Source organism: Platichthys flesus, chromosome 13, assembly GCF_949316205.1.
Source record: "Platichthys flesus chromosome 13, fPlaFle2.1, whole genome shotgun sequence".
NCBI classification, from domain to species: domain Eukaryota; kingdom Metazoa; phylum Chordata; class Actinopteri; order Pleuronectiformes; family Pleuronectidae; genus Platichthys; species Platichthys flesus.
Genome location: NC_084957.1, coordinates 3,886,180 through 3,901,836, shown reverse-complemented (window position 1 = coordinate 3,901,836; position 15,657 = coordinate 3,886,180). Strand labels below are relative to the sequence as shown.

The 15,657-nt window shown below is 40.1% G+C and overlaps 1 protein-coding gene across 1 annotated transcript in view; it reads right to left on the bottom strand.

Annotated features, from left to right (window-relative positions):
* Window positions 1-1,456: 1,456 nt before the first annotated feature.
* tfpia (tissue factor pathway inhibitor a) overlaps window positions 1,457-15,657 on the bottom strand; it is a 34,271-nt gene continuing 20,070 nt past the window's right edge. Inside the window, exons 3-7 of the mRNA XM_062402432.1 lie at window positions 6,575-6,751; window positions 5,143-5,220; window positions 3,990-4,049; window positions 2,770-2,952; window positions 1,457-2,331 (exon numbers count right to left, since the gene is read on the bottom strand). Coding sequence (XP_062258416.1) covers window positions 2,267-2,331; window positions 2,770-2,952; window positions 3,990-4,049; window positions 5,143-5,220; window positions 6,575-6,751 — 563 coding nt within the window. The 3' untranslated portion in view covers window positions 1,457-2,266. The remainder of the gene's footprint in view (window positions 2,332-2,769; window positions 2,953-3,989; window positions 4,050-5,142; window positions 5,221-6,574; window positions 6,752-15,657) is intronic.

The following is a 15,657-nucleotide window of genomic DNA, read 5'->3' as shown; positions in this document are numbered from 1 at the left end:
TTTGCCCAGTCGTTTTGGGTGTAATCCTGCACCAGTAACACCAGTGCCAAGGGCCTAAATCCCATTACATTCCATCAGGACACACTAGATTCCACACTTTAAAAAACCAGTCCTCTGAATATGCCAGCTTTTTTATTCCCCGGTGTGTTGATAAAAAGTCAACATTGTTTAGGCCCCTAATCTGATCTGCTCCTAAAGGTGATGGGTTCTTTCTCCATGCTCCACCCTTCCACCAAGTTCAGTCAAATGGACTATTTTATTTTGAACTTTAGAATCCTGCAGCTTTTCTCTGGGTTGTATAGCAACTGGGCCGAATTCCTCCGCCAATGCTGATTGGCCACTTTATCACCATACAGCATATTGTTATATAAATTGAGATGAGATACGTGCTAATGTGATAATTATCCACATCCACACCAACGTCCCCCTGTTCAGAGATATTAGCACAGATTTCTTCTTTCCATGAAGATGTCATTGCTTCATGAGAAATATATTAAAATGTTGAAACACATTCAACAGTTGCAGCCTCCATAGAGATGACCTGCTCCTGAAGTTCATATCAAGTATTTAAACATAAAGGGCCCATTCTGAGGTAAAGGAAACAACAATTTGTACAATTGAGATAATTACAAGTGAAAACATCCCTTTTGAATTCAATTTCTATTCTTCTACCTAAATCTTACACACTGAACCTTTTAAAGCTAATTTCTTGTCATGTTAGGTCACTAACGCAGTGTAAAACAATAATGACTTCTAAATTCTAAATTCCATTTCTCAAGACAAACTGTGTCTTCCTGCTGTTTGGTGTCTCACAGGTGGAGCACGACAGGTTAATTATGAGATCCTCTGTCACTGTAAGCAACAGATAACATGTAGTCATTTGATACATTTTTTATTTACAAAAAACATAATGATGACTGATGCTTTATGTTAAACTTTTCCAAACACGAAGATTTAATTGCTACTGCAAAACTTTTTCTCTACCATGTGAATTCTGGTGGGAATCTCCTGCACTTTTTTTATTAACTGGTCAAAACTTTAAGTCCAAATCTATCTGTGAGGACTAAGTGTGTTATTGCAGAATCCCCCCCCCCCCCTCCCTCTAACTTTACTAAATCTCTTAAATCCCCCTCAGAAATAACAAGGTATGACTCAGGTACGCTCAGCACAGCACGTAAAGATCAACACTGGTGAATTTAACAGACTCCACATTCGGGTTGTGTTTATTTTGTATTAGTTGGTTCCTCAGAGAATAATTAATGGCTCATGAAAATTTGCATTTTAAGTTTAAAGATAAGTCAAAAGTGCTACGGAAGATTTGCATGTGTGCTAATAAGTTGGGGTATTTTTATTCCATATTGTACTGGTTGTTTAACTTGTACTTTGCACTAATACAAAACAGACTGACAGGGAATGAATATAGTAATTCAAAAAAGATAAGCACAAGTCAAAGAGAGAAAGTTGGAATATAGTGTAAATTTATTTGATGAAATCTGACTCTTTGGTTCTTTACAGCCATAAACTTACCTTACACAACACTGCCCCCCTCTGTTTCAATTTAAGAACAACAACAAAGAGCAGCAACACCAGCAATACAATCTATATTGATCTATAAAGCTGCTTTATATTGATTTAAACAGAGAAAAAAAAACATAAAGTTCACGTATAATTAAGCCTTATCTGACAAGACTAAAGCAGTCGCTACCTCATTCACATTGATTTAGAGCCGTGAGGACATGATCCTTGTGATGAATGTGTTTGGTTCTATTGTCACTGATTCTGGAACAGGGATTGTGCGCTGCTGTAATCTGCTAAGGCTGATCCTCACATTGATAAACAATAGTGAAGCTTCACCGAAAAAACACGATAGAAAAGCATCAGTTTCTGTGTGTGCACAGTCACAGAACAAAAAATCATAGAGTAACTTTGGTGTTTTTCTCAAAAGTCGCAGTGAAACGGTTTATATCAGCACGTTGGCAACACAGTTTCTGAAACTGTTTGATTAAAAACATAACATTCACATGCAAAAGAGCTGATATGCATAACATCAGCGTAAAGAGCTGAATTATTAAATCAGCCAAACGTACGTTTTTTGTCACTGAGATATGGAAACGATTAATGATTCAGTCCCTACAAAGTTAAATCAGGTGCACAAGAGGTTGGTCTGACCGTTGCACTGTGAAACACCTGCAGGAGTAAAGCTAGGAAGACAAATATGGACATAAATACAGGTGACTTCTCAGTAGTGCAGGATCTGAGGCAGTGTTCAGTCCGAGCGATGAACAATGCTGCCGAGGTTTTTCTTCTTTATCCGGATCATCTTCCCGTGACCTGCAACAGAGCAGAGCAGAGAAAATATATTGTTTTAAAATGTCACAACTGCTGTGTTGAAAACTTTGTGTTCACTCTACCTGGTTTATCTGCAGGGAAGCATTTAAAGTCCAAACATTTTAATTGTTAAGCTAGTGACACAATGTTCAGACCCAAAATCTGCCACTTTTCAAAATAAAAGCTTTGTAAATCAGCGTGATAAAGGGAATTACAGTAACAAAACAAATGTTGTGCTTTTTCTTTTTAAACAAATTGCAGAACAGGAGGTGATACTAGGAATGTTGCTTCCATGAGGTATGCGTTCCATATAGACTCTGACAATTTGTGAATTAGTAGGTAGATGATTCACTCATTGAAAGTTAGAGACGGTACAAAATTAATTTTCTTCTCTAAAATGGAAAGGTGCATTTCCAAATCAATCTCCTGAAGTAGTCTTACCCGATCTGATGCACTTTCTGATACAGTGCTTCCGGGACGTGAAGTTGTTCCCGTTTCCTCCGCATCCACTGTATTGGAACATCTGGCATCTCTTGGTCTTGGAGTTGAAGAAGAATCTCTTCTCGGAACCGTTGCATGTTCCCCTGTCCTCTGCACTGACGCACACCCCCTTGTGCTTCCCCTCTGGAAACAGGGAGAACCACAACATGTTTAGAACTAAGAGTTGCTGTAGTTAACTTTTTAAACACAGGGATCTGCAGTGCAGCTTCTCCCGCTGTCATTATAAGTGTCGTTCATCATTTAACCACAAGATGTCAGTCTATGTTAACAGTCCATGGTGACACCTGCTCAGTGAACAAGACCTTTCTATCACTAAACTCAGCAAAGTGCTAACAAACATAACCTGGTATTTAGTTGTGAATTATATAAAACAAAAGTTATTCTAAATTTGTGTAATACATGGTCCGAATAACTCATTGTTGGTCTGAGGACTTCAACTTTTATTCCTGGTGTTATTTCTGAGAGAAACTTTAGAATATAATAAAGATCTCATCAAACATGTGCACCACAGCTACAGCATGGTGAGGAGATAGATCTACTGAGGCTAACTCATCCTGAATCGTTCCTGATAAAATTCAAATGAAGTCTTTAAATGACCTGTTCTGTCCCACTGCGGCACAGAAGATCCACAGAACACAACCCCCACTACATGACAGTACACTCCCTCACTGCTCACACACACTAATGAGAGAGTGGGGATATGCACCGAATGGCCTGTGGGAAGGAGACACTGATGCTCTTTGGTTCTGCCCGTTGCCTTTCACCACCGAAGCTGTTTTGCCAGATGTCTACCATCTTGCATCACTGACACCAACGTTTCTCTCAGCACACACGGGGATTAACAGATGAGGTGGATTTGCTTATTGTGAGGTTTGAGCATTTTAACAAGTCAGCACGGACTGTCTGATGATCTGAGGACTAGATGATTGAGTTGATGAATCCTCACATCAGGAGAGCTGCCCCAAACACACATGTTCTGCTTCTGGTCTGGTGCTTCGTCAGGGGGGTAACTACACAATACGTATGTGTCTCTGACTGATGTGCATGATGTTCACCGGAGGCTGAACCAACCCAAGTGTGTATTATTACTTGTGTCTTTCCATTGACTGTATAACCATCTTCATTCTGAGCATCAAACCATAATAGTCACACTGTCCTACCAGTTGTATCCTGATAGGAGCCATTCAGTTGCACTTGAGGTTGAATCAGAGCCAGTTCCTCTGAGAAAAGAAGACACAACACGTACATCAAGAAATCAGTCGTCTCGTTATAAACAAGAGAAGAAAGAGAGGACAAATACTTTTTTACAATAATAAATTGAATTTTTCAAGTAACTGAACTTTACGTGAGTGTTAATTTTTCTGACACCTTTTAACTTTTACTTTCTACAACACAGAAATCTGAACTTTCTTGTTTTTGTGATTTCAACCTAAATGGACAGGACAAAAACACAGAAAAGATATGTCTTCTATTTTCTCAACAACTTCGCGTCCTATTGATCTCAAACTTCATGTGTGTGTTTCTGAGATTAGAAACCACCGCTGTTAATGGACGAAACAAATCATTCGTGTCACCGCATGTAGCCGATGGCTGCGCCTGCTCAAAGCCTGGAGAACAAGCTGCAGCAAGATGCAGATTCATCTGAGGTGTACCGTGTGGGAGTGTTTTGGACGCAAACTCATTTGAGTCTGTTAATAGAGTTTAATATTACATAAGTGTGTTCTTTAATCACTACCCTGTGGCTGTATGCCTCTGCCAAGCAGTGCGTGTCAAAATAAATATATATATGGTTTTTGTCAGATTCCTATCAGGTCACTGTGACCTTTGACCTTTGGACCAGTGTAATCTCAGCAGGTAATATTTGAGTCCAAGTGAACACTGACCAAAATCTGAAGAAATTCCCTCAAAGCAGACGTAAGACTGAAAAACAAGTTTTGTGAAGTGTGAACTTGACCTTTGACCCCTCAGCCCAAGTTCTAAAACTGACACGTTGATGAGGCAAATAAAAAAGATTTTATCAAGTCACAGTGACCTTGAGCTTTGACCCTTGAAATTGGGATCAGTTGATCTCCACTTACAAGTTAATGTTTGTTTGGGATGTAATGAAACTTTTAAACCAAATTTGAAGAAATTCCCTGGGAGGTCTTTCAAGGAGAACAAGGCAAGAAATAGGTTTAGTGAGGTCACAGCAGCCTTGACCTCTAAAACACTTCCCAGTATTGATAAACTGGGCCATCAACTGTATTTTCCACAAAGATACAGAGCATTAATATAATATACTCTACAAACAGTGAGGTGTAGATTCTGTCTTACCAGGAACTTCAGTCGGCTGGAGAACCTCTAATCTTCTACCAGAGTGTGAGTGGACCTCTGGGGCCTCGGTGGGTTTTGCTATGTGGACACAAAAAGAAAATTAGATAAATAAAAACGCACATTAGAGAAAGTGTCTCCACATGAACGAGTTTGTTAACCGACGTTTTTTTACGTCTTCTATATTTAGAACAAATCTCATTAGGTGCCGGTGATCAGTCTTAATTAAAGTGAGTTTCATTTCATTAGCATCAGGGCGGAGAGGGTGTTGCTCTGAAAACAGATATGATCCTCTAATGAAAGCGGACACAGTCATCTATCTGGAGGCCAGCAACAAAATAACAAAAGAAAAAGTACACAACCCTTTTCCCGTTGATTTTCACGACAACACGAGCAGTTGGCAGACCCGGTCACAGCCGAGCCACTTGCTCCTTATCTCCTCTGACGAGTATACAATCTAAATTTGCCCTCGTCTGCTCTAACTGAGTGTGTTCCGTTCACCTCAACGTGATTGAAATGCTAAGTCAAGGAGCAGTGGGATTTCATTGTGAACTAAAATTTGTCAGAAAGCTAATTATCTGAGGTGGAGCAGTTTGAGGTGATGTCACCAGCTCTGAAACGAGTGTTCACTTGTTGTTCAGCAGCTGCACAGTCCCACGAGGGGGAAGGCAATAAGAAAGTCATTATTTCTGTTCTGGTCAAATTACAGACTTCACAACAACAATGTAAAAAATGGGACTTTAATTATGACTTATAAGGCTGAGGTGTTGGTGTGTTCTCTCTCGTCAAGTGTCGGAATATCACACATCTTCTGCGTGTTCACAGTGGCTGAGCACGAGAGCCCTGGAGATTTTATGCGTTGGTTTTAACCCCTTGTAGACGAATGTCGCGAATTCGCCTCACACCCCATTCCGGTCCTAATGCTGCCGAGGTGACGATTGTATCCCACTAATGCCTAATTGGTGCAAATACTACACATACCAAGGAAGGTATTGGAAGCACTCTGCCGCCATCTAGTGGTCGGAGTGTAAAATACATACTAGCGCCTTGGGACTGTGCAGCAAAGTTATTTTGAGGTATGAAGCTGTATTTGAAATACTGTGATGATGGAACAGCAATGATTGTACAGAAACATATGTTGTTCAATTTCAAGCAAAAGCAGCATCCATATAATAATCTACATACTAGAGACTGGAAAATTGGTTAAATCAAGATTATGCCTAATGTCGCAAATTTGCCTCATACCTAAATAGATATTTATTGCATATGCTATATTGAAATTAACAATCTCCACTTAACTTAGCATCTGTATGACATCCAAAAACACACATTTTTATATAATTGGAAATTAGTTCATGCAATAATGGGTTAAAGAGAATCTAACAATGCCTCCGCCCCGCCAGCCTCTCCTGCAGGAAGGACCACACGGCCTCACCTGGGTTGGGACATCTTCCCTGGCACTCCGCCAGGCTCCTGAAGTTGTTGGCGTTGCCGAAGCAGCCGCCGTAATAGAAATGCTTGCACTCCTGACTCGCGCTCTCAAAGTAGTAGCGCCTCACCATCCCCCGACAGGGCCCGAAGGCCACGTCCAGGTGACAGGGGTTCTTGTCGTCTGGGAAAAGATGGAGAGAGAAACAGGAGGGATGGAAATATATTACAAAACTTTAGTCCTGAGTCTGCTTCTTGAAAACTTAATAATAAAATGTGAGTCTCTTTACAATGCATGATATGCAGCAGTTTGTTTTAACTCCATATTTGGTATTCAGTCTGAATTGTGTGATCAATGATTTTCTACAACTCAGTTATTATTAAACATGAAAATTCTGGATTTTTTTCATAGTTACTTTGTCAAACTGAATTCTACAGTGGTTTTATATTATCACTTTCCATCTCTCAGTCCTTCCTTCGTTCCTTCCTTCCTTCCTTCCATCCTTCCTTCACTACCTCAACTTAATTTTCAGTTTTCTACACTCTGAATTATCTTACAACAAAATCAATGGTAGTTTCTCCATTCATATGCACAATTTGATTCAGATCCCGGACCACATGACATGTTAAAGAGACCAGAGTTCGCTTGAGTCCAGTCAACCATGTTTTAAAGATACAACCCACAGTAATACAGACATGAGGAGGGAAGACAAACCCCTGTGAGGCCTGTGTACAGTATTATGTGCAATAACAGACCAGCAGGCCACATAGCCACACATCCAGACCACCACCTGTCTCCCCAGACCACCCAGTGACACCTCTACTGTCAGGTTCATCACTTCCAGTAAGAACTTCCTGGTGTTGCCTCGTCCCCAGTGAACCACGTCTCCTCCTCTGCCTCATCTCGGCTTTTCTTTTCTGTCACTTCTTCTACTTCTCCTCCCTCAGTTCCCACTTCTCATGCTCCCCCTCTCCGCAGTCATCACACGTTTCATCACACATCACTCTGCCCCTTCCACAGTGTATATAACATATATAACAGGTTGGTTTCCTGTTTCTCTGCCCTTCCTTGGATAAAGTTCTGATTATTTGTTTGTCCAACATTTGTGAGTTTTTTTAAAGTATTTAAATTTCAAAGTAGAGATTATTTTTACTTCGATTTGTCTAATTTGAGTCTTATATTCACTCTGATCAGTGTTGTGTTACTTTGAACGTCAGCACCTTCTGTTGTGGTGCAATTTGTGAATCCCTGCTGTTCGTCACGAGAGCTAAAACATCAACGAGCGACAGCGACGAGCTCGACTGATTCACTTGAGTCTGAAACAACCTCGATGTGAAATACACAACCTCCAGAGGAATGGCTCAGGGTATTGGCTCTGTTGACCAGCACAGGTGCAATGTAACAAGAGCAGAGAGAGAGAGAGAGAGAGAGTGTGTGTGTGTGTGTGTGTGTGTCCAACCATGGCATGTGTACTGGGCTTAATGGTTTGCAACGGAGATAGATGATTTAAGAAATAAAAAAAGGGTTTCAGTTTTGCATGAGTACATTCAAGAGAAATCTCAAAATAACAGTGATACTCTCGAACTCTCCTGATCCTGCTGCTGAGGCGGTGAAATAAAACCTCACTGAGCCGTTAAAGTGTTCATCAGAACAAGCTCATGCTGTAAATCAAACTCTGATCAAAACCCATCTTGTGAAAATATCAAATATGAAGTTTTGGGGACTGATGTGTCTGAAATGATAAAAAGAAACTGGACCATGCAGGAGTCGCGGGGGATTGAAAAGTGTTTCACTCATTATTTGTACAACATTGTTAGAGTGTACTACTGATTATGATTCAACTTTAAATCTGCTCTGATTTTAAATGGGTTAATCATGTTAGCAGGTGCTATCATAGAGCATTACATCCATAAATATCAGTCCTACTATTTTCATATAATACATATAGTATAACAATAATATATGAAAGATTATGCATCATTAACTGTAGTTTCCACATAAGATAGATTGTGTGTCTGCCCCAGAAACAAAACAAAGACACAATGTTCACTATCATTCTGCTTCAGGAGGTTTAATTGCTGCGTCTGCACGTTTTCTCGATACGTCACCAATCGATTCACTTCAGCTTCATCATCTGATGGACAGAGACAGGGCTTTTTTCACATAGAGGCTGATTGTTAATATTGATTTGTGAATACATCACATCAGAAAGATAAATGTCTAACAGTGTCGTGGTCCCTCGTCAAAGAAAACTTCAATATTTTGACAAAACAGGTTGATTTTTGACTTGATTATTAACTCTGCCTTATCTCACCAAACAATTCACTTTGAAGAAATGTTTCAGCTTATATATTTTCTATCTTGATGAAAAGTTTGATGAGAGCATGGTCAACGCTCTAATGTCTGTAAACCACGAATGTAATTATTGTGCCAGCAGTAAAAAGACAAACTGCAAGTTTTGTTGGGAACACGACACACAGGAGGAAACTAGAGTGATTGCCCTATGCCCCTATGCCCCAAATGGCTCTATGGCTCTATGCCTCCGTTGCCCAGTGCAGTTTCAACTGAGGCATAAAAGTGAATATTCAGATTCAACATGGACTTTCCTCCATTTTACAGTTTAGCTAACTGGTTGCTCAGACAAACCAGTGAAAAAACAGATCGATGTCTATACAAGGATATGATGGCAGTTAAGTGACCGCTCAGTGCGATTTGCTGATTCATGAAACACAAACCTAATTAGAAATCTATAAATATCTGTCTTTTCATTTTCATCCTAACAACCAGTCACACAGAACCGTTCCCTCGTGATATCTCGGTGTCCCAGCAGCTGAGGACTCCTGATGTCGGCGGACGTCCAACAGCAGATGCTCCCTCTCTGTTTGGTTGAGCTGTTAAGTCTTTGTATAACCACACTCCACTGAAGGTAAGCCATCTAAATGCATCACTTCATCGGGGTGACTTTGACTTAAAAGCATTGGGAATGAGATGTGTCAAAGGGTAGACTCTCTCTCTCTCTCTCTCTCTCTCTCTCTGTCTCTGCTGCTATCCCTCTCCGGTGATGCACTGATGAATAATTCAGAAACACAGTTCTCTATTAAAGCTGTGAAGGTGGATGAGCTGATTTATCTGGGTTATTTATTTGTTTTGGTGGGGGGGCACAGCTGTGAACCATATCGCTGAGCACTCCAGAGAGTTTTCGGCCTCTGAAACTCGATAGCTAAGCAGAGCTCGGTGTTTGAGAGGGATGAGGAGGATTCTGAGAGTTTACCTGGTCTGTGACTGAACAATTCAGATTTTCAGTTTCACTTTCACACCCAGAAGGATGAGAAGGTTTTAGCTCTATGAAAACAAACTGGGTTTAGACCATAGGACCCTGTAAACCTGTAACTTTCTACCTTCAAAGTTCTTATTGAATTCAATTTCCTCTTAAATGTGCTGACGCAGACTTTGTGTAAGTGTCTGTGGGGAAACAAACCGACCATTGAAATCTAATGGAGCCGATTTAAATGAATGAAGACATAGAAACACCAGTGGCCACTGGATGGAGACACACAGTCAGTCCTGCACACAGTCCCAACCAAGTCAGCTCCTTTTCATGCTCCATAGCAATACAATCATATATTTGTTATTACATTATCAACATGTTATTGTTTGATTGCATTGTAACGTGTGATAAACATCTATAATGTGGGGTCAAATGTTTTTATGTCTGAATAATGAGAATCATAAGGAATGAAGGGAATAGCTGTTATTCTTTTGTAGATTATTCTCATCTATAGTTGAAGGAACCAATCGGTTTGCAGTTAAAAATCGTTTCACTCTGTTAATAAAATAAATGATTAAGATCATTAACTTGTTTTTGTCAAACAAATCGCCTCAAACCACAACACGATGTGAAATTACAATCACATTACGCAGAGAATTAAACCAGAGGAGAAAATAGAAAGGCTGGAACTATCAGGAGCGTTTCATGTTGTTTTCGCCTGAACATTTACTTTAATGATGAAATAATTTCAGCTCTACACAACTGGTCTGTTCTTATTTCCCAGTTTAATGAAGAATAAACCTTCTTCTCTCACCTCCAGTTCACCAGTCATGAAGAAACAACACCTCTGTGTCTCTGTCCTCTTCATGTTGAGGCCATGAAAGCGAAACCAGTCCGAAGAAAGAGATTGGGACACACTGGCTGTGAGTCATTGGTGTTTCATAAAAAAGAAAAGTGAAGAAATGAAAGTATTTTTCTATACTTTTTCTATAGCCAGTTGTGAATCCGTCCCCGGCTCTGTTATCACTCGTCAGAAACCTGAGACGATCCTCGGAGGCTAAGTGGTGATAAGTCAAATGTGAGTGAGCCAACGCGCAGTTTGAGAAATTAAAATGTCTCTGATTGGATGATAAAGACCTGCTGCACAGGACGGGTCATATTTAAACACAGCGCTCCCACAAACACATTAGCCCCTGAGAAAGGTTTTCAGTGAGTTGGAAGGGTGGTGACATTTTCAAATGTCTGCAGCTGCTAAATCAAATCCTGCGTGTTGACGAGTTGAAACCGTTTCCTCTGCAGAGAAGCGATCTCCTTTACTACCACAGCTAATCGCACGAGGGTTTTAAAGGAAACAGGAGCTCACGGATGAGTTTATTGCATGTTACACCCAAAAACACACCCGTGATGAATGAAGAGACTAAGTTCAGTCTTTTTAAACCAAGCAGCTGGAGCAGCAACCTTTCTGTCAGGAGAACAAATGTACAGATGAGTGCATATATAATTCAAATAAAGCCCAGTTAAGATTAAGAATCAACGTTTATAAAGTTTTTGTTTTTAAAAAGTTAAATTGCAAAGGTAAGAATCAATGAAACTGGAACATGCTGTGGTTAGTAAACATAAACGTGCTGATTGGTGAAAGTTGGACTGATGCTAATTTACTTTCATTCTTAATTAATTCACAATGGATGGAATAGAGTTAATAAGCCAGGATCAATGAACATTGATTTGGCTCGAGGCTGCGTAATGTTCTCATTAATAGCTTCATTTATTTGCAGCAACATCACACTCGTGTTTCCTGTTTGTAAATATAATTTCCTCAGTCTTTGCTGTAAAGTCGTCAGCTTCTCTTTCCAAATGATGTGACTCTTATCATCATATTACTCTGTATCACGTTATTCCAGCTCTGACTTGAAGTTCGACGATGTTAACGTTGACATATTTATGTGTTTAAGACCATTATGTCAATTGTAGAATATTCTATAAAGCAATTTCTATACATTCATACTGACATTGGAAACTTGATGAAGTGATCAGTTGGACCTTGAAGGTGACTTAGAATAACTTAAATGAGTTATCTGTTATAGACTTTACATTTATTGACTTTATCTGTGGCTACATTTTTTGAATTTTTAGACTTTGGGTTTTCAGTTCTTGAGACTTTGGGTTTATTCATTTCTGTTTCACACTGAATGTTTTTTACTTGTTGTGTCTCTTTGCTGCAGAAACTTCCCGTCTTTGTCTGGTTTGTCTGTTCAATGTGTTTCAGCTACTCCCAGTTATCCTGCCCTCCTTGTGGTCATATTCCCAGTGCTCCCCAGTCTCCTCTGGCTCACTATGTTTATAATGACTTAGTTCATATGCCCACTGTTTACAGGCCTGGAGTATATATTGCTCTGGAGTAGCAGAGTTATGTATAGAGTTTCTTACCACGAGGACAAACATAATAACTGACTTATTTCTGTAAAGACATTATCATTAGGTTACCAACCAGCACCACCTCCCCTCCATCTGCTTCCAAAGCAAAACAAACACAGGAGCAATGAGGAAACGACAAAGACAGCTAAACAAAGATTAAGTTAAAATGAAGATGAATTACAATGCTGAGAGAGGACATGTTTTTAAGGAGTGAAATAAAAACTATAAATTTGAATAAAATTACAGACAAGTACAAGAAAATCTAAGATGTATAGATACAAATATGATTTATTCAAATTAGATTGAGAACCCAGACTGAAAAATAGATAGAACAAAATGTTGATCTTGAACGTCTGCTGCTCTCAGGGTCTTGAGAGGAGCTGCTGCAGAACATCACTCTGACTTTAGGTGGAATTACACACTGGATGACCTGAAGCTTCCAGTGGGTTCAAAGGGTAAAAGGACATGTGATAACTAGGTGGGACAGAAACCATTAAGAGCTCTATAAACCAGCACAATGATTTTAAAACCAGCTCTGCAGCCGACAGGAAGCCAGAGTCCTGTGTGCTCTCTCTGTCAAGTCCCCAGCAGCTGAGGTTTGAATCAGTTCTATTTGAGACAATGAATACTGGAGGAAATAAGGATATGTGCAGCAGCGTCTCCGTATTGACTCGACAGAGAAACGCTCTCTCTCTGGTGAGTGTGTTCCTCTGGTGAAACAATTAGTTTTTATCCCTGGTTCTGATGAGGGGCTCAAAGCTGAGATCTCACTCAAGGCTTAGTGGCGTTAACATTTTGGAATTAAACTCAACGGGACAGGTTATTCTATACGCATTTAGAAAAAGAGTTTATCAGCTAATGCTCGATTTATACTGGGAGCAGCTAACATAGTTGGGAGCAGACTATATATGACGAGGTGTTATATAAATGCCAGCTCAGCAAAAGTGAGGCCAAAGCATCTTGATGGCCCCCTGGTGGCTGGCTGCAGTAAAGGTCACGAGCAACCGGCTCCTCCATGTTAGTGGATGGGCCATGGGCCAAAATAAGAAAATATATGCCAAATTCATTTTCATCAAAGATGGCTTCTGTTATTTTAGGTAGTTCTTATCTATGTTCAAGTGCTCATCTTACCAGTAAGTCAATTAGACATTAGATTGTAAAAATGATTGACAGCTGAGACTGACACCCAATTGGTTGCTATTGTCCAGACTCAGGCTCCAAATGATCACGATGACAGGGTTCGTATCTGGGATAGTTTTACTTCAGTGAGTCCATATTTAAATACAGGTTAAAGTCAAAATCACAATTTTGGATGTTCTTTGTTTAAATTAGGAAAACGTTTAGTTATTTCCATTACAGTTTTGAGGGCAAAGAGGGCGTGATGCACTTTAGATAAAACCAACAACAAGAAGGAGTCAAACTAAACTGCAACATAAATACAAACATTCCAACCAACAACCAGTAAGTAAGGTTTATAGCTCTGTTTAATGGACTCATTTTCTTTTATGATAGAAAAAACACATTACGTTACTTACACGTAAGTAAGACTCTGTCGTTCCACCTTCACATTCCCGTCCAGTTTTATTTTTATATCGACTGAAAGAACAGCTGCAGTCGACAAAACGACAAATCTCTCATGACAGCACAGACGTGTTAGTGAAGAGGCAGACACAGACACACTCACTACATCAACACGGAGGCACGCTGCACACACACTAATTGCCTGCAGGATGCAAATTCATTCACTGTCCTCTTGTCTGACTGCTCAATGAGGAGATGAGGAGGTGAAGGTTACCCTTTGCCAGTGGGAGAAAGCACCACAGAATAACAGGCCATTTAAACACATTGATAGATGTGTTATTGCCAATGCGTGCAAGGGCGTATTTAATGGTGCACAGGCAGGCTTGAGTGTAAGAGGTGTGTTTCATGCTCTAGGTGACAGACAGTGTCACCTACAGCACACAGCTGTTATGTCAGAGAAGAAGAGGCGTTCCCTCTCAGCCCGTTCACAGGTTTCCACGCTTCTCACGCACACACACACAAACACACACACACATGATCTGAGCGCTGCCCCACTCAGCTGAAGTGCTTTTAAACTAAACCATTGCAAGACAATGCGTCTCACCCTGAATTGTGGATATGTCTAACTCTAATTGTCGTGGCTTTGATTGCTTTTTAAAGAGCAGCAGCTTGAAGATGCATTACTGACGCCCCACTTAACACAACGACAGAGAGGATCACTCCAATTTCATCCAACCACGTGCTCCTTTGTGCCGTCAGCCGTTCGACTGCACATTGCACAGCACCTACTGTGGAACACGGAAAACTATTTGTCAGGAAAGAACCCCTGCACATTTTGTACTAAATCTATTACAAAGAATAGACAAATTGCAAAAGAACACAACTTTGAACCCTATCTCCACACTACACATTTTTCAAAAAACAGCCTTGTGTAACAGCATTGTTCTACCTTTTTGTAAATCCTTTGTGCTGCTGCTTTCCTGTGCTGCTGTGTGTAATTTGTGAGTTTCCAGAGAGGATCAATTAAAGGTTGTTTTCTACTTTCAACACTACACTTAAAAGTAGCTGGCAAGTTTAGTCTTGACCATGTTCAGATCAAGGAATGGCTTCAGTTTCCCTGTTTCTTTCCACACACACACCTTCTCAGTGACCTTTATCCATCTGCTTTTAGTCATCCTCCGTTTCTCTGGCATTGTTACAACACATCAAATGCTTTGTGTCACATGCAGTGTGGTAATTCAGCTCCTGTGTGTGTACGAGTGCAGCCTGTTGCTCCAGAGCTGCTTCAACATGACCCTGGTCCTTCAGTGAGTTCTCCTCAAACAGTTCTACAATGCACTGTCTCTTTGTTATTGTCTGTGTGCTGGACGTTGTGTGTAGAGCTTTTTATAAACAGTCCTCAGTGCAGAGTGAAGATGGAAAACGTTGTGTTCATCCTACCTGATTTATCTGCAGTGAAGATTGTGTTCAGTCGCTGTTTTCATCAAATTAAACTGAGTTTGAACAATCGATGACGATTGTGGAACTCTATTCTCTTCTATCTATTTATCGCAGTTGTGCCACTAATAAAATAAATTGGCTCAACAGGTTTTTATATAATATGCTAAAACTGGTGGCTTTCAGCTTGGTTCCACAGGAAGAAGAAAATATGATGATGATGATGATGATGATTGAGAATATAAAAGGAATTTGTTCATATAATCTCTGTGAAATAGTTGCTCAAGCAAAATCAAGCTCTCTTTGATTCTCCCATCCTGTGCCTCACGATGAAATTGATAATGTGACAAATCCAATAACCAAACACATTATCACCAACTTTACTTTAAATTATAGAAGTGTGTTCCAATTGCAAACCGATCTGTGTGAGTGGAAGGTTTTTATACCA